At 39.2% G+C, this 24,334-nt stretch overlaps 3 protein-coding genes across 11 annotated transcripts in view; 2 read left to right on the top strand and 1 right to left on the bottom strand.

Moving 5' to 3' along the window:
* The window catches only part of METTL24 (methyltransferase like 24), a 170,255-nt gene extending 155,737 nt beyond the window's left edge, over window positions 1-14,518 (top strand). The window contains exon 6 of one of the 3 annotated variants that reach the window (XM_019443076.2): window positions 8,199-8,625. In XM_019443076.2, the coding sequence (XP_019298621.1) occupies window positions 8,199-8,252 (54 nt within the window). In that variant the 3' untranslated portion in view covers window positions 8,253-8,625. Of the gene's footprint in view, window positions 1-8,101; window positions 8,626-13,998 lie in introns of those variants that run through there. The other 2 variants (XM_019443078.2, XM_019443077.2) reach the window with 2 other exon arrangements.
* The window catches only part of CDC40 (cell division cycle 40), a 60,054-nt gene extending 43,343 nt beyond the window's left edge, over window positions 1-16,711 (bottom strand). Inside the window, exons 1-2 of the mRNA XM_019443064.2 lie at window positions 16,458-16,711; window positions 3,432-3,518 (exon numbers count right to left, since the gene is read on the bottom strand). Of these exons, the coding sequence (XP_019298609.1) occupies window positions 3,432-3,518; window positions 16,458-16,646 (276 nt within the window). The 5' untranslated portion in view covers window positions 16,647-16,711. The remainder of the gene's footprint in view (window positions 1-3,431; window positions 3,519-16,457) is intronic.
* Window positions 16,712-17,412: 701 nt separating this feature from the next.
* Window positions 17,413-24,334, top strand: part of WASF1 (WASP family member 1) — a 70,240-nt gene continuing 63,318 nt past the window's right edge. For 2 of the 7 annotated variants that reach the window (XM_019443065.2, XM_053904577.1), the window contains exon 1: window positions 17,413-17,653. The gene's annotated coding sequence lies outside the window, so the exon portion shown is untranslated. Of the gene's footprint in view, window positions 17,654-17,881; window positions 18,130-18,361; window positions 18,513-24,334 lie in introns of those variants that run through there. The other 5 variants (XM_019443071.2, XM_019443073.2, XM_019443067.2 and 2 more) reach the window with 4 other exon arrangements.

Consider the following 24,334-nt stretch of genomic DNA (forward strand, 5'->3'; position numbering starts at 1 on the left):
TAAAAGCCTTTCTAGCCATCAATGCCAGTAATAGTAACATAAATAACAGTAAGGGCTGCTATTTATTAAATGCTTACTCTGTGCCAGAGTTTCCTAGGCATATCATACATTAGTATGCGTATCCATATAACTTGGTAAAGTAGAAATTATCTTCATTTTACCCTTGAGAAAACTAAGGTAACCCAGGGTCACACCAAAGCTAGGAAGCAGTACATTTAACCCCAAATCTCATGTTCTTTACTGGGACTTTACTGTTTATTTTAAATTCAAGTGTTTTTTTTTTAATTAATTTATTTTTAAATTTATTTATTTAAATTCAAGTTAATTAACATACAGTGTAGTACTGGTTTCAGCAGAATTTAGACATTCATCACTTACATATAATACCTAGTGCTCATCCCAACAAGTGCCCTCTTTAATGCCCATCACCCATTTAGCCCATCCCCCCACCCACCAACCCTCAGTTTGTTCTCTCTGTATTAAGAGTCTCCTATGGTTTCCCTCCCTCTGTTATGTTATTTTTCCTTCCCTTCATCTGTTGTGTTTCTTCAATTCTACATGAGTGAATTCATATATTTGTCTTTCTCTGACTGACTTATTTTGCTTAGCTTAACACACTCTAGTTCTATCCACTTTGCTGCAAATGCTGATTTCAAGGGGTACATGCACCCCAGTGTTTATAGTGGCACCTCTCAACAATAGCCAAACTATGGTAAACACACAAACATCCATCGACTGATGAATGGATAAAGATGCGGTATATAAAATGGAATACTACTTGGTGATCAAAAAGAATGAAATCTTGCCATTTACTGTTTATGTTTTTTTTACGTTTTTATTTTATTTTTGAGAGAGAGACAGAGTGTAAGCAGGGGAGGGGCAGAGAGAGAGGGAGACACTAAATCTGAAGCAGGCTCCAGGCTCCGAGCTGTCGGTACAAAGCCCGACGTGGGGCTCGGACTCATGGAACCGAGCTGAAGTTCAGACGCTTAACCGACTGGGCCACCCAGGTGCCTCAGCCATTTATTATTTTAAATACTACTTCCTCCATGAAACTTTTTCTTATCGTTACAACCAGACACAATCTCTCCTTTAACTTGAATAGGACTTTAGGCATTCTAGGAAACAATCTTGGTCTCTATCGTTTTAGTGTATGTGCTGCCGAAGCGAGCATTCTATCTTTTAAAATAACACAAAGCATTGGGGCGCCTGGGTGGCGCAGTCGGTTAAGCGTCCGACTTCAGCCAGGTCACGATCTCGCGGTCTGTGAGTTCGAGCCCCGCGTCAGGCTCTGGGCTGACGGCTCGGAGCCTAGAGCCTGTTTCCGATTCTGTGTCTCCCTCTCTCTCTGCCCCTCCCCCGTTCATGCTCTGTCTCTCTCTCTGTCCCAAAAATAAATAAAAATAATAAAAAAAAATAACACAAAGCATATCCTCTCTGGTAAACAGGAGCTTGAGGAGAGGGGTTATATCTTGTTTCTAACAATGATTGTTTCTAACAATGGATTCTCAAAATATGGAAAGCATATCCTCTCTGGTAAACAGGAGCTTGAGGAGAGGGGTTATATCTTGTTTCTAACAATGATTGTTTCTAACAATGGATTCTCAAAATATGGGAACTTGAATTTCATCCAGCAAAGTTCCTGGTGACACCTTTCCATACTTTGCAAATTACACAGATCCCAGTCATAAAATTCTAAGTTAATTATCTATTATGTAACAGACAATTCATTTGGCAACCAGGAAAAATTGTAATTTTTCTTCACTTTTCCCTCTCATCACTCCTTTCTCAAATTGGTGACAAGCATCAGTGTTCCTAACATAAACTAATTTATATATTGAATGGGAGGCTCCCTAAAACAAGAAAAAAAAAGAACAGATCATTAAAGGATTGGTAATCTCACAAAGACAATGATACGCCTAATGCCTCATCAATATCACCAAAAAAAAAACTTCATCTTTTAAATTTTGAAAACAGTAATCACACAGCAATGTATTAGTTATGCACAGGACCTAAACATTTAAGAGAAAGAGACTTCATATAAAATGCACTGACATAGGAAGGTCACGCGCGCGCGCGCGTGCATACACACACACACACACACACACACCACACTACTTCCAAACTTTCTCATTTCCTGAATTTAGTGGCCCTATTTTATTGAAGTACTTTTCATTTAAAAAAAATCATGAAGCATATATGTAACGTACAACCTTTCTTCACCGTGCCAGCTAAAGTGGTGCCAAGGGATATGAAACAGTCTATAGGTTCAATAGGCTAGAAGGACTTAAGAAATAACAGAATAAAATTTAAACTGTGCTGCAGTCTCAGAATATGAGCATGGGATTTCTGCTAACTGGACAGCCGGAGAACCGCTACAGGGATGTCTAAATGCTAGCACTGACATCATCAGCTGTGCTACATTTTTCACTCGCCATATTTCAAGTGACTACAGAAACCTGAGCAGGCAGATTATATAAAACAGCTTTATGACTGTTTTATCAAAAAAAGGACAATGTATGCTCAAAACCAGAAAGTATTAAAAAGTACCTCTTTCTTCATTCAGCTGCAATAAAATATGGCTCCTCACCCCCATTTTAAAGCGCTTCTTACAGATCCTGCTACTGAAGGCTTAGTTTTTTGTTTTATAATGACCATTTTCTGGCATCTCCATTTTCTCAGCCAAGCATTCTTTCCCTTTTTGAAAACAAAATAGCTATAAACTTCATTTTTCTACAAAGACTTTCCTAAATGGACAGTTTTCACTGTTTTCCTTCCTTCCTTCCCTCCTTCCTTCCTTCCTTCCTTCTTCTTTTCTTTTCTTTTTTTTGCCTTTTTTCCCCCTCATCTTCTTTGTGCTTCCATCAGCATTAATCATCATCACCACCACCACCACCACCATCATAAGATGTCTCACACAGAGCAAGCAATACACCCTGTGACTACTTCTGAGCAGTGAACACATTAGCACGGCACTCCTTTTTTGCATTCATCACAGGAGCATTTGTAACCAGATGTTTCATAATACACTCCGCACTGATGATGCTAATAAAACAAGTTCTTTTTCCCTTATGGTTAATTTAAAATACTCCCTTAACAATACTGAGGAAGATGTTAACTACGTTCACATCTAAGAATCAAACATTTTAAAATGTCTTTTTTCAAAAGACAGAGTTCCATTCTATCAGATAGTTGTATGTTGGTAGACAAACATGAGCACATTTTTAAAGGTACAATTTCTTTTTTTAAAAAATTGAGATATAATTGACACATAACAAGACATGTTTTTTGAAAGTTTAAATGTATATTCTTGTGAGAAAACTCCAAAAACTCACTGTTTATCTACCTATGTATAATTCAAATGCATTAGCAAAAGGCAGAATCTTTTTTTTTTTTTTTAAGGCAGAATCTTAAATATAATGTTTTCTCACCTCAGGAGCAAACATGGTCTCATAGGTAGGATTATACTGAACCTCTTTGACTGCAGGGTCAAGGTGAACTCCGGTCTCCAAATCTTCCTAGAAGAAAACCAAATGAACGTTAAAGATCTGACAGATGAAAATTTTATTTTAGAAACTACATTAAGATCATACTAGCCAGCTTAACAGTAATTTTATGATTATTACACGAGTACCATATGATTAATATTTCTAATAATCAAGGACTAATAGAAGTAATGTATATAGGTATAGAAGTTAGAATGCATAACAAAATTTTTTTCCTTTCAAAATACTGACTTTGTCTCATCTGAACATATTAAAAACTTTTCTAAATAAGCTAATAAGCTACTCAAAGCCTTAAATTAAGAGAGTCCAACTCCTCTTTTTTTATGAACTCAAAACCTCCAGTTCCAAATTCAGGATAACTCCTTCTTTATTCACCAAACCTTATTAGCTATACCCAGATGGCACATGGTTCAGGACTGAAGAAGTGGCAGGACCCTAACATTCTAAATCTAAATCTTACACTCTATGCCAATGTTTCAACCGTCTTAAATTCATCCCCTAGCTTTAACAAACACAAAAATCTCACGTCCACCGGAGAATCACTGGTGATCTCTATTTTGTGTAACCCCAACACTTACAAATACCATAATTCCCAAATTGGCATCTCTAGTCTGGACCTCTCCTCTGAACTCTAAAGACTTGTGTATCTGACCTTTAACTCAACATCTTTTCTCCCAGGATTTCTAATGGACATCTCAAACTTGATATATCCAAAAGTGAACTTCTGGTCAGCCCTTCCCAATGACTTCTTCCAGCCTCACATCTGCTCGTGCAAAAACTCCTGGAGTTATCCTTGATTCCTCTTTCTTTTACGTTGTACCTCCAATTCATCAGCAGATCCTCTAGCTTCTACACACATCTAGAGTTCAACAACTTCTCAAGTCCTCTTTCATGGACATCTCACAACCCAATTTATCAACTCGCACCTGGATTATTGCAATAGTCTCTGAAATGGGCTCCCTGCTTCTACCCTTGTCCACTCACAGCCTCACTCCATGCAGGAGCTGTGAGATTTTTAAAAAATATTAGATTATGTTACTCCTGCTCTAAACCCTCAGGTAGCTTCTCCACTCAGAGTAAAAGCCTAATAAAGGTGTAAAGGCTCATTACCAGTTGTTCTCAGAAACTAAGTATGGTTCCCCTAGGTAGTGTTACAAGGCATTTTTGTCTTCCTGTATTGTTCTGCCTGATTATTTACATATTAAAAACGTGCTGTTCATACGTGTTTAATTTACACATTAAACAGGTAATAAATACCTTTCCTTTACTTATGGTACTCAAGTTATATTTAAAAATTTTTAAGAAAGTTACATATCATCTGTGAATTATACTTCAGTAAAGTGGAATTACAAAATTACTATTACAAAATGAGGATGTTTGAATCTAATTGGTTGAGAATTATCCTCCCCCTGAGATCCCAGAATGATCTGTACCCCCACTCGCCTCCATAAACTTCTGTATTCATCTAGTCCTGTGCCGATGCTCATTAATTCCAGCCTCACTGGCTCCTTTGCTATTCCTAGAATTCACCAGAGGACAATCCTGCCTCAGGGTCTCTGCATGTACTGTTCCCTTTTCTTGGAATGTTCTTTCCCTGGATATTCACATGATTGGTCTCTTTTTCAGGTCCCTGCTCAGTTTTTCCACTTTCCTCTTACTTTGCTTTATTTTTCTCCATTACATTTTTCATCATCTGACATGTTTATTTATTGTCTGGATTTTGAATGCACAAATGTATCTTTGAACCCTAGAATTATCCCTATCACATCACCATCTTTATTCTGTTGGTCTTTTGCTGATGTGACATACATCTGTCAACACAATGCATAACACAACTCAAAGTAATAATCAAAAAACATTTTTAATGTTTATTTATTTTGAGAGAGAGAGAGAGAGAGAGAGAGAGCGAGCATGTATGTGAATGTGCACACAAGGGAAGGGCAGACAGAGAGAGGGAAAGAGAATCCTAAGCAGGCTCTGCACAGTCAGTGCACGGGCCGCCACAGTGCTCAATCCTCAACATGAGATCATGATTGAATGGAAATCAAGAGTTGGATGCTTAATTGACTGAGCTACCCAGATGCCCCTGAAAATTTTTTTTTAAAGGTGAGATATCAAAAGGGTGCCTGGGTGGCTCAGACACTGGTTGAGTGTCCGACTTCGGCTCAGGTCATGATCTCACAGTTCGTGAGTTTGAGCCCTGCATCAGGCTCTGTGCTGACAGCTCAGCGCCTGGAGCCTGCTTTGGATTCTATGTCTCCCTCTCTCTCTGCTCCTCCCCTGCTCACACGCTGTCACTCTCTCTCAAAAATAAATAAAGATTAAAAAAAAGTTTTTTTAAGGGTGAGTGACGCTGCAGAAGAAGCAATGCTACTGACAAATGAAGATCTGGGAGACTTAGAATGACTAATGAAAAAGACTAGGAAACTGACCAAAGAAAATAATACTGTAGGCACACAATTATTGTTCCAAAATTTTACCACTTCTAAAGCAACCCTCACCCAAAGCAGCCAACTTAGTTTTTCTACTTCTCAGAGATAGAGTTCTTCAAATATGACTCCCTTAAACTTCCATCCTCTCTAGTTTCAAAACTGTATCTTTACCTTCTCTTGTCTTTCTCATGACTTCAATCTCCACCTTAGATTTTTATCTGCAACCTTGACCACACACTTGGCCTCTGGATCCATATATGCAACTGCTTACCGAACTGCATTATACGGATGTTCCATAACATCAAACACTTTGTGTCCAAAACACATCTCAATCCGCCATGCCTCTACCTTCACTCACTAACAAATAAGGCACAGAATCTTGATTCCATTTCTGAAATATTTCTCCGACAACTCCACTTCTACAGTCCCTCTCCACATCCCTGTCTCCACTATTCTAGGACAGACTCCATCATATCTTGTCTATTCTAATACCTCCTTATCTGGTTTAATACACTCCCACTTTTGCCATATTAGACAAATTACTGATTTTTAAAAATATCAAGTACTTGCATCTATTCTGTGCTGTTGGCAATGTCACACTCTTTGTTCCTTATTGTATATCCCTTTATTATCTGATAATATGTCATCTTACTTTCTCTTATACCTTTCCTCCTCTTGGCTCAGGAAAACTGCTTTTCCATGGTCCTAAGGAATGTTGTACATAATTCCTTATAGCAATTGTGATACTATATTATTTGTTGCACATGACTTTTACGAAGATTTTATATCCTCCCTGCCTAGAATGCAGAGAATTTAGTGTATGTTCAATAAATTTGTTAAACTGAAGAAAGAAAAGTCAAATCCAGAGAGAAATTAAAGAGGGTGAAGGCTGAATAATGATCACCAAATCTGGCAATTACATCACAAAAAAGCCTTTGCCAGAATGATTCTGGTAGTGGAGTAGATAGAAAAGCAGTCGTGAGAGACAGAGATATAATTAAGGATTTAGAAAAAGAGGACAGTAATAGTTTCTACTCTCTCAAGACATTTGGCAATAAAGCAGAGATGGGGTGCCAGATTGAAGGATTTTCAAGGTAAAATTAAGTCTGTTAGCTCCCTCCTTAAAAAAGAGACTAAGCTGAGATTTAGTCAATTATAAGCTACAGGATAGGAGAGAGTAGGGAGAAACGCATGAAAAGAATGAGGGGAGGGGCGCCTGGGTGGCTCAGTCGGTTAAGCGTCAGACCCTTGATTTCGGCTCAGGTCATGATTTCGTGGTTTTGAGCCCCACATTTGCCTCTGCACTGACAGTGTGGAGCCTGCATGGGATTTTCTCTCTCTCTCTCTCTCTCTCTCTCTCTCTCTCTCTCTCTCTCTCCCTCTGCCCCTCCCCCACTTGCATTCTCTCTCTCTCTCTCTCTAAATAAATAAACTCAAAAAGAAAAAAAAAGAATGAGGGAATAATCAATGGTGTGGTTATCCTGGAAGAAGTGGGAAGGACAAGAATCGAGGACACAATTGGAAGGTTAGCTTCTGAAAAGAGGAGAGCCTTCTCTGAGATGAAACAGAGGTGACAAAGGATGGGTAATGGGTGATAGATGTTCGGAGCCGGTGGGAGATGTTGGGACTCATAACCGATTTTATTTTCTTTGAGTAGTTGGGGGCACAGGCCTCTTCACAAACCAAGTATGGTAACTTCAAATTCATTTATTGATTCAACAAATATTGATTGGGTGCCTCCTATGTGCCAAGCACTGTTCTAGGCCCGCAGAAGCAGATAAAGCTCTCTGACCTTCTGGAGCTTAGAAAGTGGGGGAGACAGATAATAAGCAATATACTAAGTGAATTACAGAGTTTGCTGGAAGAGGGTAAGTGCTATGAAAAAAAAGGGCTTAACAACATTAGTGCTGACTCACATTATCTCATTTAATTCCTAAAACACTTCTGTGAAGTAAGTATTAGCAACATTAAGTCGCTTACTCCAAGATACTAATAGAATAAATGGGAAGGGGGAAATTTTCAAGTAACCACAATGAACGATATTAAAGAGACACATTAGCAACAAACGAAAAAAACCACTGGCGGGCTATCAGTCAGGGTGCTTAGCCACAAGCAGCTAAACTCTCACAGACTGTTTAAACAATACTGAATCCTTTCTCTTAGAACTGCCAAGAAGGGTGGAGAATCAGTTTGGGGAAATAGGCATAAGTGAGGGTGAGTATACAGATGGAATCACAATTGAAAATCAATCCTACCACAGAGCCAGTCCACTGAGGACAACAGTTTGCCATTACGGAACATCATCACTAAATGACTGTGGCTGCCACTGGACACTGCTGTTGAGACTCGTGGTCTGAGAAACGAGATGTTGGCCACCACTGCCACTGAAGATACTCTTTCCTTGCTTCTTTGTGGAAGAGCTTTAGATTAGAATTTAAGTGAGTGCATTTGTCTGCTGAGCCCAAGTTAAGGTCCTGAGCCTTAAATAAAATGGAATTAGGAGAATGAGAATCTGGGCTTTCAGGCTCTGAAGGTCGGGGCAGCAAGGGCTGTTCTTCACATGAAGACTCTCAAGGAAGGGGATTCAAATGTCGGACCATCTAAAGAATGATACGTATACAGCTGACCTTTGAACAATACAGAATTAAACTTATATACAGATTCTTTTCAATAGAGTACAGTCCTGTGTGTTTTTTCTTCCTTCTGGTTTGTTAATGTTTCTTTGAGAGCGAGTGCATGCATGCACGTGCACACGCAAGTGGGGGAGGGGCAGAGAGGGAGACACAGAATCCGAAGCAGGCCCTAGGCTATGAGCTGTCAGCATAGAGCCCAATGCGGGGCCTGAACCCTGGAACCCTAAGATCATGACCCGAGCCGCAGTTGGACACCCAACTGACTGAGCCACCCAGGTGCCCCCTTCCTTATGATTTTCTTAATAACATTTTTTCTCTAGCTTCTTTTATTGTAAGAATATAGTATAGGGGCGCCTGGGTGGCTCAGTCGGTTAAGCGTCTGACTTCGGCTCAGGTCACGATCTCGCGGTCCGTGAGTTCGAGCCCCGCGTCAGGCTCTGTGCTGACCGCTCAGAGCCTGGAGCCTGTTTCGGGTTCTGTGTCTCCCTCTCTCTCTGACCCTCCCCCGTTCATGCTCTGTCTCTCTCTGTCTCAAAAATAAATAAATGTTAAAAAAAAAAAAAAAAGAATATAGTATATAATACATATGCCATACAAAGTATGTGTTAATTGACTATTTACGTTATCAGTAAGGCTTCGTCACCAGTAGACCACTAGTAAAGTTTCTGGGTAGTCAAAAGTGATAGGTAGAATTTCAACTGGATGGTGTGGGGGAGGGGTTGTGTCCCTAACCGCTTCCTTATTCAAGGGTCAAGTGTATATTACCCTAAAATGCACACTAGAATCTTCACTGATTAGAGATAGTATCTGCCTAGTGTTGAATAGTAAAACTCAGTACCATAAAATTAAAAAGTCATACACAAATGGCTTCAACTGCATAAAAACTGAATTAAATGTGTCTCTCTCAATATTTAATTCTAGTATAAACAGCTTAAAATAAAGCTTAGCCATATTCATGCCTCCCCAATGTATTTTATAGAATACAGCTGCTAGAACCACTTTTTTTTTTTTAAGTTTATTTATTTTTGAGAGAAAGAGACACACAGCACAAGTGGGGAGGGGGGTAGAGAGAGAGAGGGAGACACAAAATCCAAAGCAGGTTCTAGGCTCTGAGCTGTCAGCACAGCCTGACGCAGGGCTCGAACCCACGAACCGTAAGATCATGACCCGAGCTAAAGTTGGAGGTTTAACTGACTGAGCCACTCAGGAGCCCCTGGAACCACTTTATAATATAGTTTAACACATTTTTCTAAATAAGGGTATTTTAACTTTGCATTATTTTGAATGGAGTACCATGAGATGGCAAATTTTAAATTCAAAGTATAACTTAAAAAGAATTACTCTTTATACGTACAACAGTGGCAACTAATAAAAAATATAAATAGGTCTCAGTCTGGTTCCTGCTAAAATTATAGAACAAATTGGACAACCCTCCAGAAAGTGAAGAGTTAGTAATTATAACATTTGATTAGAAAAACTTGGACAATACCACAACCTTGTTTTAATACCCATGAGGAGTTCAATAATAATTAAGCATGCAATTAAGATTACCACAGAATTACAAAGGATTTCTATTCCATTTTAATTATCCATAAAAATTAAAGTACAGTGAGTGAAGGGCACCCTATGGGTCAAATAAGTTGAACAAGTTATCTTCTCTTGATTCAAAGAAATTTGAGAATAAAATGAAATAGTATTTACTTCTGAGTCCTTTTCACATTTTTTACTGTTGCACAAATAAGAATATAGATGTGAAAGCACTTTGTAAACTATAAAGCAGAACATAAGTATTAATCATTACTATGAACTATTTATCAATTTATAGTATAGGTTTTTTTCCCGAAAAAGTAGGAATGAGTAAACTTTCTAAGATGGAAGTTTAAGTGGATGTCATAAAAGAATAGAAATTCACATAAAGATATCCTTTGGGTTTGGCTCTTAACAAATGCAGAGGAAAAAGGTGATCTATTTGAAGCTTACGAGTATGAGTAAGATCACCCAAAAAGAAATTTTAAAATATGCTCAAAATTAGAGGCAGAATTTTCATTTTACTCGAGTTGGCTATGCCAAAGCAGGGAATGCATTGGGGAAAGGTAACATAGTCATGGACTGAAATGAGAGAATGCCAGGTCTGCTTTTTTATTTTTTTAATTTTAAAGTCAATTAACAAGCAACTCTTGCAACCCAATAGGGCTCGTTACATGATTTCCAAAGTGCAAAAATCTGATAGTGCTGCATCGAAATACATTTTTAACCAGAAAATAATTGTTGTCACACACTGGAGAACACAAATATGTTTAACTGGAGTTCTAGAATAAGAGAAGAGCAGGACTAAAATAGTATGTGGAAATAAGAACTGAGAACTCTGCAGAAACACTGAAAGATCCACATTCCAAACCAATGAATTCCCAATTAAAGAAACTCTACAAATTCTGAGCAGGGCAAACAAAAAGATATCCACACCTGGGTATCCCATAAGGAATCTAAAGACTGAAAGTACACCCCAAATAAAAGGGGGCAGAAGGTAAGGGTCTTAAAAGCAGTCCGAGGAAAAGAGAACAGCTACAATGACAGCTGACTTGTTATCAGTAACAGTGAAAATCAGAAAATAGAGTATTTTAAATATGTTGAGAGAAAAGAACTGTCAGCTAAGTAAATGAAACTTGGTGAAAAGATCCTTCAAGAAAGATGGTTAAATAAAAACATTTTAAAGACAAACGAAAACTGCAAGCTGTTGCCACCAGCTACCCCTCACTAAAGGACATCAAGTATGCACAATAGGCAGAAGGCAATCTCTTTGCATATGAGATACAGGAATCAGCATAACTCACTGCCATCTTCTGAAATTTAAATATATATCAAAAAATACAGGACAATAATAGCTAAAGTAGGGGTAGTGGAATGTTAATAAAACTGCGGTGTTCTAAGTTTCTTGCACTGTTCAGTAAAAAGTAAAGATATTGATTAATTCAGATGTTTTAATTTCTAGGGGTAATCAAAGAGCAGAAATGAGGGCATAATTTACAAATGGGTACAGGGAAAAAAACCAGAATGATAAAAAAAATCAATCCAGAAGAACGGATGCCTAGCATATTAATTTTCTATCTTCTTTTCCATTACCTGTATTCAAGACTACACTTAAAAAAATATATTGCTGGGGCATCTGGGTGGCTCAGTTAGTTAAGTGTCTGACTCTTGGTTTCAGCTCAGGTCATGATCTCACAGTTTCATGGGTTTGAGCCCCCGTGTGGTGCTTGTACTGTCATTGGGGAGCCTGCTTGAGATTCTCGGTCTCCCTCTCTCTCTGCCCTACCCCCCCACAGGCGCTGTCTGTGTCTCTCAAAATAAATAAATAAACTTAAAAAAAAATTATTGCTATGGCCGCACCTCACAACTTCTGGTGAGTATTATTTTCCTTATTATTCAGTTCAAAATATTTACTACTATTATTATTTTTGATTTAGGTCCATGGGCATATTTTGGTCCATGTATATGTGTGTGTATATGTGTGTGTGTATCTTTATATAAAAGATACACACACACATATACATATACACACACACACACGTACGTATGTATCTTTTTCAGGCAGGATCCACACCCAGCATGAAGCCCAACAGGGGGCTTGAACTCACAACCCTGAGATCAAGACTTGAGCTGAGATCGAGTCAGATGCTTAATCTATTGAGCCACCCAGATGCCCCTTTGCTCAATATATGCTTTTTCTATCTTACTTTTGATCCTTCTGGAAATCTTAGCAAGCATGGCAAAAAAAAAAAAAAAAAAGAGAGAGAGAGAGATTCAAAGAAGGAAAAAAATACTGTCGTATTTGCATCTGATAGGACCATAGGACTATGTAAGTAGTGAGATCAGTAAAAAAAAATTAAATAAATAAAAAATAATGCTATTTATGAATATATTGCATAAAAATATGACACACCTAGAAATACCTTCAGCAAAACTATGCGAGATACTTATGGAGAAAATTATAAACTTTGGAAGAAATTAAAAATCTAAAGAAAACCTAAACAAATAGAATATTGTCTCCAAATTGATCTGTGGTTCAATGTAATCAAACAAAACCCTACCTGGGTGTTAGTAAAACTCTACAAATCAATTCTAAACTGTATTTAGAATTACAGGGGCCAAGAATAGCCATGACATTCTTGAATAACTACAACAAAAAGGGGTTAGAGGAATAGCCTCACCAGAGATCAAGCCATATTATTAAAAATGTTCACACCATACACAATAATCTCCTACAAGTCAAAAGACAACCCAATCACTTCAAAAAGAAAAAAAAGTCTAATTACCAATAACATATATGAAAAGATGTTCAATCTCATTAGTGTTCAGGGAAATGGATTAAAAACACTGAGTACATTTATAATCTTGTCAAAATGCTTGCGATTCGTCACAATAGTTAGTCAAATATAGATGATCATATCTGCATGCTTCACATCTCCTCCCTTGGTCATTTCTCTATCATTACATTTACTATGTGTAAGGTTTTGTTTGTTTTGCATGTAAGTGTTGGTTCACAAACAAATGATAATTAATGTCCCTTATTCTCTCATCATAGAACCTTCATCAACTGGAGGGGTCTAGCCCCAGTTGTGTGCTCTGCTTCTAATGGACCTCTGGTGCCTTATGCGACCTCTCTTCCCGGATTATTTTACTTCACACTTGAGGTGATTGAACTAAGTGAGTTCTAGAGACATTCCATCACCCCCACCCAATAAGTGTACATTGATTCTCGATGTACATGCTTTCTCAAGACTTTCTTTTTCACTTACTCTTTCATTCATTCTCTCACCAAATATATTTCCCTTAATCTTGTATACTAGGCATAGGAGACATGAAAATAGACACAACCATGTCTGGTCCCTAGGGTCTGACAATAGTCCAGGGTAAAGAAAAAGTGAACAAGTCACAGCAATGCAACAAGTGCTACGACTGAGGTACAAAGGGGGCCGCCTGGACAGAGGAGGGAACATGTGCACTGAGACTGAAGGACAGAATTTGGAGGTGGAGGGAGCACAAGGCATGAGGAAAGAGATTTCCAAGCAGAGAGACTTGTATGGCCAAAAAATCTAGAGAGGGAAAAAAAAAAAAAAAAAAAAAAAGGCTTTTGGGGCTTTATAGAGAGTTCAGCATGGGAAAATGGCAGGCCTCATGTTACACAGGAACTTGGAAATTATCCAGTAGCAACATGGTATCTTTGGGCAGAGAAGTGATACAACACTGGAATTTAGAAAGATGACTCTGGGCACACTGTGAAGGAAAGAATGGGCTATGGAACTAGGAAACAAGAAGGAAAAAGTAGAAAGACCAGTTAGAGGGTTATTATAATTGTCTTGCATTAGATAGAAATGATAAGAATCTGAAATAAAATATTTGACAACTGTCATTGTGTCACAATGATAGGACCCACCACCCAAGAGTAGCGGTTGAAAGAGAAAGGAACATCAAGAATGACTCCTGGGAGAAGTAAAGAAGATATAAAGTAAGGCTGTATCAGTGAAAGTGGAGAGGAAGAAATTAATTTGAGAAACGTTACAACTGTCTGAAGGACAAGCTTCAGGGGCTGAGGAAGAAGGAAAAGGAAGACGCTTCTGTTTTTGGCTTGGACTAATACGGGGGTTGGGAGATCATTAACCAAAATGGGAAAAACAGGTGAGGTGGATCTTGAGGGGGAAGAAAAATTGTTAATTTTTCAGCACATTGGATTGGAGGTGCCTGAGTACCATCCTGAGTGAGAAGTGTAACAGTTCTGGAGCTAGCAAAGAGGTCAGAATTGGAAATAATAAGGACGGTGTGTCTGACACTATTATAAGTGCTTAATGTGCTTTGTGACAAGCCTATCTTCGAGACAGGTATTAGTGTCATCCCGACTTTACAGATAAGAAAAAACCCTAGGCACAGAGCACTTAAAGTAACTTATCCAAGTTACCCAAGGTCACCATTTGGGTAAGTGCTGTAGGCAGGATTTGAATCCTGATAGTCTTGATTCCAGAGCCTTTGTGAACCACTTCACAGTGTTCACCTGGGAGTCATCAGAAGCACAGACTCAAGTTGAAGGCATGAGAGAGTATGAGGCGTGCAAGGGGGACTAAGGGCCGGGTCCCAGGAAACCCCAATGTACAAGGGAGGACAGAAGAACAGGGGATCAGAAGACTGAGGATGGCCTTATGGAAGCCAGAGGGAAAGCAACTTCCGGGAAACAAGAATAATGTCACTTGATGCAGATATTCAAGTCAGACAGCAGAACTTGACACGTTCTCACCTTTCTCAGGGAGAGTAGGTAGTTTCCCAAGAGGCCAGGGCTAGGTTGCACTGGCTTGAGGAGAAAATGAGATGAAGTGAGAGCTCGAAAAAGTTAAGCTGTGAAAAGAATGAGGACTCAGGAGGTTGCTGGAGTGATACAAGTTTGGGGAGTTTGTTTGGTTATAAAGATAGGATTCTAAGCATTCTTTCATACCACTTGATTAATAAAAAGTAAAATTCGTGAAAGTTTGCAAAAGACTTAAAATTATAACACTAGACTTGGGAACATCTTTTTCTTGGTTTGATTTTTTTTTTTTTTTTGAAGTATAATTAGCATACAATGTTATATTATTTTCTGGTATACAACAAATTGTTTTGACAATTGTATAGGAAACATCTTACATGCAAAGCAGTTTTTGTACACTGCCTCCCACCAGCACATCTTGAGCTTCTGGTCACCCCCATCAGGCTCTACTGGGCCTATATTACCAATTGGCGGGTGTTTTTCTCTGGTTCTAGACATGCCAACCTTTCCTCAGATCTTCAAACACACTAAGCTCCTTGTCATCTCAAAACTTGTTTTCTTTGCTTTAACTTTCTTGCAAAGTTTCCTTTGTCTGGAAACTCTTGCCTTATCTTGCACATGGCTGGCTTCTTCTTCTTCAAAGCTGCTTTTACAGAGAAGACTTCCCTGACCAATCTATGGAAGTCATACTCCTACTTAATTCTCTATCACGGAACTTTTTTTTTTTTTCATTCATAATACTCAATCGAATCTGCAACCGCTTTACTTGCTCACATTTCATTGGCTGTCTCTTCCACTAGCATGTATGCATCATGATGGCAAAGATGTCTGGCTCCTTGGCCTCTGTGTCTTCAGCCCCTAGAGTAGTTCCTGGCAAATAACACGTCTTCCGTAAATATTAGTTGAATGAGCTATACAATCCGTTTTCTCCCTCTATCACCCTCCTCAACTGGGATCAGCACGCTGTTTCTTAAACCGAAGGCCTTTTCTCGCTTTACTGACATATATAATCACAAGGGCTAAACTAACATTATTGCACTTTTATTAGATACCAGAGTCTGCGCTATAAGCTACATTTGTATCATTTCACTTACATAAAACTCTCATACAGATACATACTTTAAATATAATCTCTATTGCACAGGTAATGAAACACAGGAGGTTGTATAACTTGCCGAAGTTCGCAGAAGTGGTGGAGCCGTAACCAGAATCTAGTTCTAACTTCAAAACAAACCAAGGCGGGGACACTGCTCTCTTCAAGTCAGAGTACATAGTCTGGTTTGGGAAGTGTCTGTTTTACACCTGCTCTACACAGGCCACATCCTAATCATAATAAATTAAAGTTTCACCACCTCCCCTTCGCCCTTCCCACTGGCTCGATGGGGGGAGAAGACAGCGGGGAGCAGTGGAGCACTGTCCTGAACTTTCAAGTCCCGGCTTCTCCCAAGGAAGATGCAGGTAAGGAGAAGAGACCCGAGCGTTAGCAACTTGTATCTCAGCACTGAGGCAGCGGTAACCCGGGGCCTAACAAGCGACTGCCGGATTTTGGAGCAGAAGCAAAGTCCCGCACTGCATCAGTGGCCACAGCGCTTACCTTAACTGCCACCTCCGGAGCCGAGTCCACCGCCACTGCCAGAGACGGCTTGGCCGAAGCTGATTTAGTCAAGTGCATGAGGGAGTCGGAAGCTGGCAGCGAACACCGTCCACCCTCACTGTCCGAGTCCGATTCGGACCCTGAACCCGAACCATAGGACGCAGCCAAAGATGCAATCGCAGCCGACATGACTGCAACCGATCCTCTGCGGAGACCAGGCCCCGGCGGAAGAAGCGGCTTCCAGGTCCTGACAGATTAGCATGACACACATTACTTACTTCCTTTGCTAAGAGCTCATTTACGACGTCTTTAAGCTATAATCAATTAGTATTTGAATAAGTATAAGAGAACGCAGAATACGAAAATGTTTATCTAGGGAAGTAGAGAGAATTGTGATACCTTATAACTTTCAGGACCTATTCGGCTGGATTGAAGACTACGAGTTCCGAAATACCCTGAGGTCACGAGGTCCAACACTCCCGGCGTTCAGCGCGGCGGGAAGTGGAAGAGGCATAATGGGAAGTGTAGTTTAGGGCGAGGGGCGGGGCGAACTGGGCAGGCCTCTCTTTGACCACGCCCCTGAACGGATGGTTCATTCAATTGGCTATCATCTTCCCTCACTCCCAGGCCAAGCACTGTTCTCTCAGTCCCCTTCCCCCAAATTGGAGATTGGGCAATACCATACAGCCTCAGGAAATGGGGGGGAGAGCCGTATTCATTCCCTCTGTTGGGTGAGTGGGCGGAGGCTGAGTTTTCCACCACGGCTGCACCTGGGCTCTGGGAGCTGAAGAGGAAAGTGAGAATCTTAAATTGGAAGACCTTGAGTGGTGGAGAACAGCTCCTGATGGGAAGGATGGGAGATTAGGTGGCGAGGTCCAGCGATTCCCCCTGCTTCAGGAGCGGATCTCCGCGCCCAGTTGTGGAGCGTCGCGCGCGGGGAGGGGGCGGGTGGGGGGCGGCGGCGGCTCGCGGTGTTGTTCGCTCGCGCGTCGAGCACACGGTGGGTCCGGCGACCGGCGGGCGCCGCGGGCGGCGTTCCCAATAGCCCGGTGCCTGGGCCGCTGCCCGGAGCGGATTCCACTCCGGAGCCTGTCGCTCCTGGAGGCTCTAGGTGGAGTCCCGGGAGCTGAAGGGGACCGGCGGCCGCCGCCGAAGCATGAAGAAGGGGTAAGGCAGGAGCCCCCCATGATTTCACGGTGAGCGCGAGTCTCTCAGGAATTGTTTTTTGGTGGGGACAGGGTGCTGGGAGAGGAACTCTTTCTCACTGGCCAGAACGGATGGAGGTGTGTGTGGCGCTCTTGCCCGGCAAAGGTGACGGGGATGGGCGCGCCTCCCCCGCGCCGGCCCCCACCCCCATTCGCGGGTTTCCAGAGCTCTGGCCGCCCACCCGCCTGCCGGGCTGGGTGCCGAGGCAGACGGCTGGCCGGCGCGCCTGGGTCTCGGTTGCAGGGACCGCCCGATGCTGCTCTAGGCGGGGAGACTGCGGGTCTCACCTGGGGTGCCACCGCCTGAGCGTCCCTGCCCCGTCGGCCACCCCCATGCCGCCTCGCTCTGGGGGCGGCTGCAGCGCCGGCTGGCAGCGAAGCCTCCGCTCGCGCTACGTGCGGGAGGCTCCGTAAAGCCGGCTTGTGTGCGTGTTTGCGCCGCGCGTCTTTATATTACAGCCATAAAGGTAAAGCGAGTGCGGGGATCCCTTTCTTCCCCCGAAGGGAGGTGGGGGGGGGGGGGCGAAGCGGGGCGGTCGCCTCTGATGCCTGGTAATGGGGGAGTGCCTCGGGCAGAGTTAGGGAGCCGCTTACTCAGCTCCGTTGTCGGCAGGACTCGCCCATTGTGCCACCCAGATAATTATTCAACTATGCAGCATCCATTGCACCTTTCCCATTTTTCTTTTCCCCTTGCTACAGCATGCCCCCTAGCTTCGGTACTCTGACGCCTTCTCTTGCTTGCACTTGGCGGATGAGGAACTGGAATAATGATGAAAAGAAAGCACATCTGACCTGAACATTCACAACCTGTCCTAGAGCCGATTAATTAACTAATCCCCAGCTAGACTAGGTACTTTAATACGACTCAATCTAATCCTATTCTTTTCTGTATAACGTGTGCTTTGGATTATGATTTAATTTTTTCTTTGGTGTTAGATTCACCTATTAGTTAAGTCTTATTTTTTTGTCCGGTAATTTATTGGTTATTCAACCCGCCTAATGTTCCTAAATTTAACATATGTGATAGGTAACTTTCATCTTTCTAATTGTTGATAGCACTGTATCATAATTACAAATGCAGTCTGTCTTTGAACTCTCAGGAACAGTTTTTTCCGTATCTAAGTTTCTGTTAGGAAAGTATTTTTATTTATGGCGGATATTTGAATAAAGTACTCATTCAAGTTTTGAATGAGAAAAGTTTTGTATTTCTTTATTTTTCAGTAATGGAATATTTTACTGGTAATCATAGCCTTCAGTTGAATGAAAGGAAGCATCTAATATTTTAGGTGGGGTTTTAACTGCCATAATGAGCATTCGCTAATTTCTCTAAATTTTTTTTTCAGTCTTTGCCATATTATGTATTAATTGTTAAGAATTTTTCTCATTTTTTTCGAACTTCTTTCTACAAGGATGGGCAGGCTCCAATTTTGCATGATCTACCTGAAAGATGAAATATTTTTTGAAAACAGAAGAAACAACTGTTGGTTACTTGATTATTGTGTTAAAAACTGTTTGCCTTTCATTACTTAAAAATAAATGATTCACTACCAAAAATAAGTGTTCCTTTTTTTTTTTTTTTGTAATCCTCCCCTTCCAGCTTTTCTCCTTTAAGCTTGTTGCCATAACCCTCTTGATAAAACAATTGCATATAGGCATTGCAGAGGCAATTGATTTAAGGTACAGTAATTGTTTTATGTCCTTTGGAAGTGGCGCACATGTAATATAACTTGATGGTGTAGGATCAGTTGCTTGGTTAGAAAATGACCTTGCAATCTACAAAATGGACACCTCTGTGCCTTGGTTTCCTTATATGCAAATGGTGGAAATACTTATTTATGCCACTGAGTAGTATGCATAAATTCAGTAAAGATGTTTTCATAATGCTTTTAAAGAAAATTTAAATATTTTAGCTGATGGATGATGAAAATATTTCAGTGTAAAACACAAGGAAAAAAACGTCAGGATATTCCATGGCATGTCAGAATGGCTGATTTACATTGAATTTTGCTTTGGAGATGTATGGCTCTAAATTGAAAAATGTTTCTCATCCATCAAAAATTTTTAATAATTGTAAATTTAATAGACATTATAGTTAGTACCTATATATAGTTATAAATGTAAGTATCATTTATATTGATAAAAGTTATACGACTTGGTAATAAACAAATACAATCTTGAATTAAGTTTGTAAAAAAAATTTTACAAAAAACGTTAAGGCCCTTTTTATTGAAAAATTTGCAGATAACATGATCCATAGTACATAGTTGTGATCATTTGTAAGGTATGATATAGAGTTTTATTATTCAGGCTTGTAAATAAACACATACTCAGACATAATGTGGTAATAATCTATAATATTACATTTAATTATACATTTTGCTTTATTTTCAGAATAGGTTAAGCTATCCATTTCCAAGTGTTTGGTTTTCATTATGAAAGAAATGGTATTAGGTTTTGATTTCCTTATTGGAGTATTATTAACTCAGTTTATTTTTATAGTGAAAGCTACTATGAGAATATTATGTTATTAAGACTTCTACCAAAGTTGTATTTTACCAGAGCTTTGTGGGGAAACTTCATATAGATGATAAGTTTGTTGAAATGTCTTTAAAATTACTATTGTATAGTTTGTTTTTTTTGAGAATGAATTTGATTACATTTTTAATGTTTTCTCAAATGACCAACTTAAAATTCAGCTGTCATTGTCTCTTGGGTAAATACAGTTAATTAAAGGTTCTTCTAAGTTCCTTGAAGACAGGAACTAAGCTAATGTTTATTGTCACAAATCCAAAATTGCTAGCATAGGGTTTAGCAAATAGTAGAGACTTGTTTTTGTCGTTGCTGGACAAATAAAATGAATGAGTGAAGGGTATCCATTGATATAATATACTGAGTAGAAATTTTTAAAAATAGATTTATCAAACAAATTTTAACTCATGAAACATAGTTTTATCTCAGGAGAAAAGACAAAATGTTTTGAAAGTGCTTTGAACTTTATCTGTTCAAATAGAATTCCTTTACCCACACATTTTTGGAAAGAGCACTAAATACTGCATAATATATATGAGGTCAACCTTTCATTTATAAAATGATTAATTTTCTTACCTCTTATAGGTCACTACATGAAAAAGTACAGTAAAGGTTTTTTGTTGTTGTTTTCCTAAATTAGATGAGTATAGAAATGTGTTTGATTCTTTTTTACTTCAGTTTTTTAGTGAAATATTATTTAAAAAGATGTAAGTAAATTACAGCCTGTGCTAAATGTGCCTGAATACTGAGTTTTAAAAATAAATGACTTCTGAGGTGGAGTTTTTTTATAACGTAAAGAGTCTTGTATTTTTAACTTATCATATTTAGTTTATAATTTTCAGTCTTTGTGTATTGCTGGTTCCTAATTTAGCAGGAGATCTATATTTTAAAACTTGGAAAAATGGTTTAGAACTTGGAACTTTCTCAAAAACAGTATGCTTAGTGGTTAGATTCACAGACAGCCTACCAAATTCAACCCATAATATACTTAGATTATAAGATTAGGCTAATAATACCAGAGAATTAAAGAATATTAATAATAATTAGGATAAATACTATATCGAAAATACCTACACTATGTACAATAATTTTTCTTTGGGAATTTTCCTTGAAATGCTAGGAATACATTTCTCTTGTGTTAGACATGACAACATTATTAGGAACTTGTCCTCTAACATCCACTGGATGTGAAGAAGAGGATCTTCCTCAGTTCAGTGAGCCTTAACATTATATGGGGCAAGAGGTGAGAGAATGAGAGAAATTAGAAGGAGCTAGGGTCTTCTATGTGACGTTTGACAAGTCATTTTACCTTTCAGGGTCTTTGGTTTTCTCTGTTATAAAAGGAGAAGGTTGACATAGACCTCTCTGAGATGCCTTTCAGTTACAAATAAAATTCAAAGGCACTTCAGTGCTCAGTGTAACCACTTTTTTCTGAGAGTTCATTTTTCCTTTCTAATGTTCCTGCTTTATATACCTTCTCTCATGGAATTTCTTCTTTCTAGATCTACCTCTGAAAAGATTATAGTCTTTTTTTTTATCATCTAAAAATTTTTTTTTCATTTATTTATTTTTGAGAGACAGAGAGAGCACAAGTGGGGAGGGGCAGGGAGAGAAGGAGACAAATCCAAAGCAGGCTCCAGGCTCTGAGCTGTCAGCAGAGAGCCCGACGTGGGGCTCGAACTCACAAACTGAGATCATGACCTGAGCCAAAGTCAGACGCTTAACCTACTGAGCCACCTAAGCGCCCCTGAAAAGATTATAGTCTTAATCTTCTTCTGTCATGCCTATTCTTGGAAGCAAGACTTTTTAGGTTTTTAAAGGAGTTTTTTGTAATGTTTGTTATTTTGTCTGCTTTTATTTTTATTCTACTTTATTTTTTTAACTCCTAGCACCACCAAGAAACAGAATTAAGATGATTTGGTTTGTTCTTTTGTTTTTTACTGACAGTGTTTAAGAAAAGTCAAGGTAGATTTTATTTAAACTTGGGAGAATGATCATATCCAGTGAATCTCCAGAGAAATTTTTTTAATAAGGAAAATTATTGGAACTAAGGTTTTGGAGTGGGTTTATGAAGGTAAAATGATGGAATATGACCTGGGAGTAGGGTTGTCAAACAGATATGTTTGGGATATCTTGCATTTTTATTTGCTAAATCTTTCAGTCTTACTTTGGGTGCTCTAGAACTTTGGGCATGGCAGGAGCAGAGGTATGGTATGGTTGGAAGCAGAGTGAAAAATAGAGTTTATGAATTCCTTGAGAACAGAAGCAGTTTCGTTGTTTTGGTTGGTTGTTTTGCTTTGCTTCATTTTTGTGTTTCCAGAATTAATTCTTTAAGTTACATGGATATTTGAGTGGATACAGTTAATACAAAGATTAGCAGGTAAGTGATTCTCTTAGGTGGAAAGATCAGGATGCTGTGAGAAAATATATATATATATATATATATATATATATATATATATATATATATAAAAACATAATATATATATAAAAAATATATAAAAAATATATATATATAAAACATGTTTTCCCATGTGGAAAAAATTGATATTACATGCTTGCTATATATGCAAGTCACTGTATAGCTACTGTTATATTTATTATTTTACTTAATACCATAGTTCTATTAGAATTTAATGGAGGAAGAAGGTTAATGGAAATAAACAAGTGGTTTATTCTGCTCAGCAGAAACACAGGTTCTCTTCCCTTTCCTCAGTAAGTTACTCTGGAGCAGCCATTCTAGTAACTTGGGAACAGTAATTCTGCCTGCCTGCTACTCTTCCCCTCGTCTGTAATTGGTCAGTCTACTGGTGATACCACTTGTCCCATGCTAAACCAATTATTCACTCAGCACATAATATTGAAGACCAAGTAGGTGCTAAAAGTATACCATAGAGAGCAAAACAGGTCTCAGGTCTCTTAGAGGTAACAGTATGGTTAGACAGATAATGAACAAATACACATATCTGTAATTAGAAATTGTGGCGAGTGCTGTAAAGGAAAAGAACAGGGGACCTGATTTACCTTGGGAGTCAGGGAGGGTTCTTTAAGGAAAAATTAGTGGAAGTTAGCTATGAGAAAAAGGAAAAGATCCCAAGAATACATGTTAAAAAATTTGGAGGTAGGAAAGAGCTTGGTAGGTTCAACTAAGAACTTAGAAAAGGCCAGAGTAGATAAAGCTCAACTATATAGTGAAAAAGAGGGATTGTGGCTTAATGTACAGTTGTAAAGGTAAATAGGACTCAGACCATGTAAAGCCTGCTTAAATTAAGTCTTGTTTCAGTTAGAGCTCTGGATTTTAAGTGTATTGGGGAAAGCCATGAAGGGTTTTAATCAGGTTAACAACTGGACTGGATCTGTCTTTTAAAAAGATCACTCTGGGAGATCAGTCACAATCCTGCCCGTTTTTGTTGGTGCAGTTCTAGACACCTTCACTAAGCCAGGACAGTCAGAGCTTTTCCTGAGTTCTAAGTGCCCAGAGGTTTGAATAATTTGTTTTTTCCCCAGTGGCTGAAACTATAAGACATAAAACCCAGGAACTGTTAATGGTGTTGTTTCTTGTCATATGAACTAAATAAACAGAATAGGAGAAGCAGATGCACAGAGTCCCCACTGTATTCACCTATCTTTGTCCATGGTCCTGAGATTGGGTTCCAAGAGACACCTGAGTGTAATAATAATAAAAATCTTTGTAATAAGTTGTCCATTTTTTCCCATAAACTAGTTGGAATTGTATTTCTGGTACTTGGCAGCCAACCACCCAAGACCCATCATAGATTAATATGTACAAGGTCACATGTCTAATAAAAATGTTAGAGGTAGAATTTGAACACAGATTTTAAAATCCCTTTTTTCCTACTACCCTGTGCTGGTAAAGTGCTACATATTAAACTAATGGTTCTGACGGAATTCTAAGGAGGTGGAAGTTGGATGTGGTTGACACCTGTTAGGTGATGATGGCAAGCAGTGTTTTATTTTGGGTATGTTTGACAATGGTACAGTTTCCTGCCATTTTTTCATCTTGAGTAACTGTTAATCAAGTCTACTGTAATAAGTTAATGTTTCCATACTGAAATTCATTTGAAAAGAAAAAGAAGAGGCACCTGGGTGGCTCAGTTGGTTAGCGTTAGACTTTTGTGGTTT

This window comes from Panthera pardus, unplaced genomic scaffold, assembly GCF_024362965.1.
Source record: "Panthera pardus isolate Hobbes unplaced genomic scaffold, ASM2436296v1 HiC_scaffold_17, whole genome shotgun sequence".
Taxonomy (NCBI): Eukaryota; Metazoa; Chordata; class Mammalia; order Carnivora; family Felidae; genus Panthera; species Panthera pardus.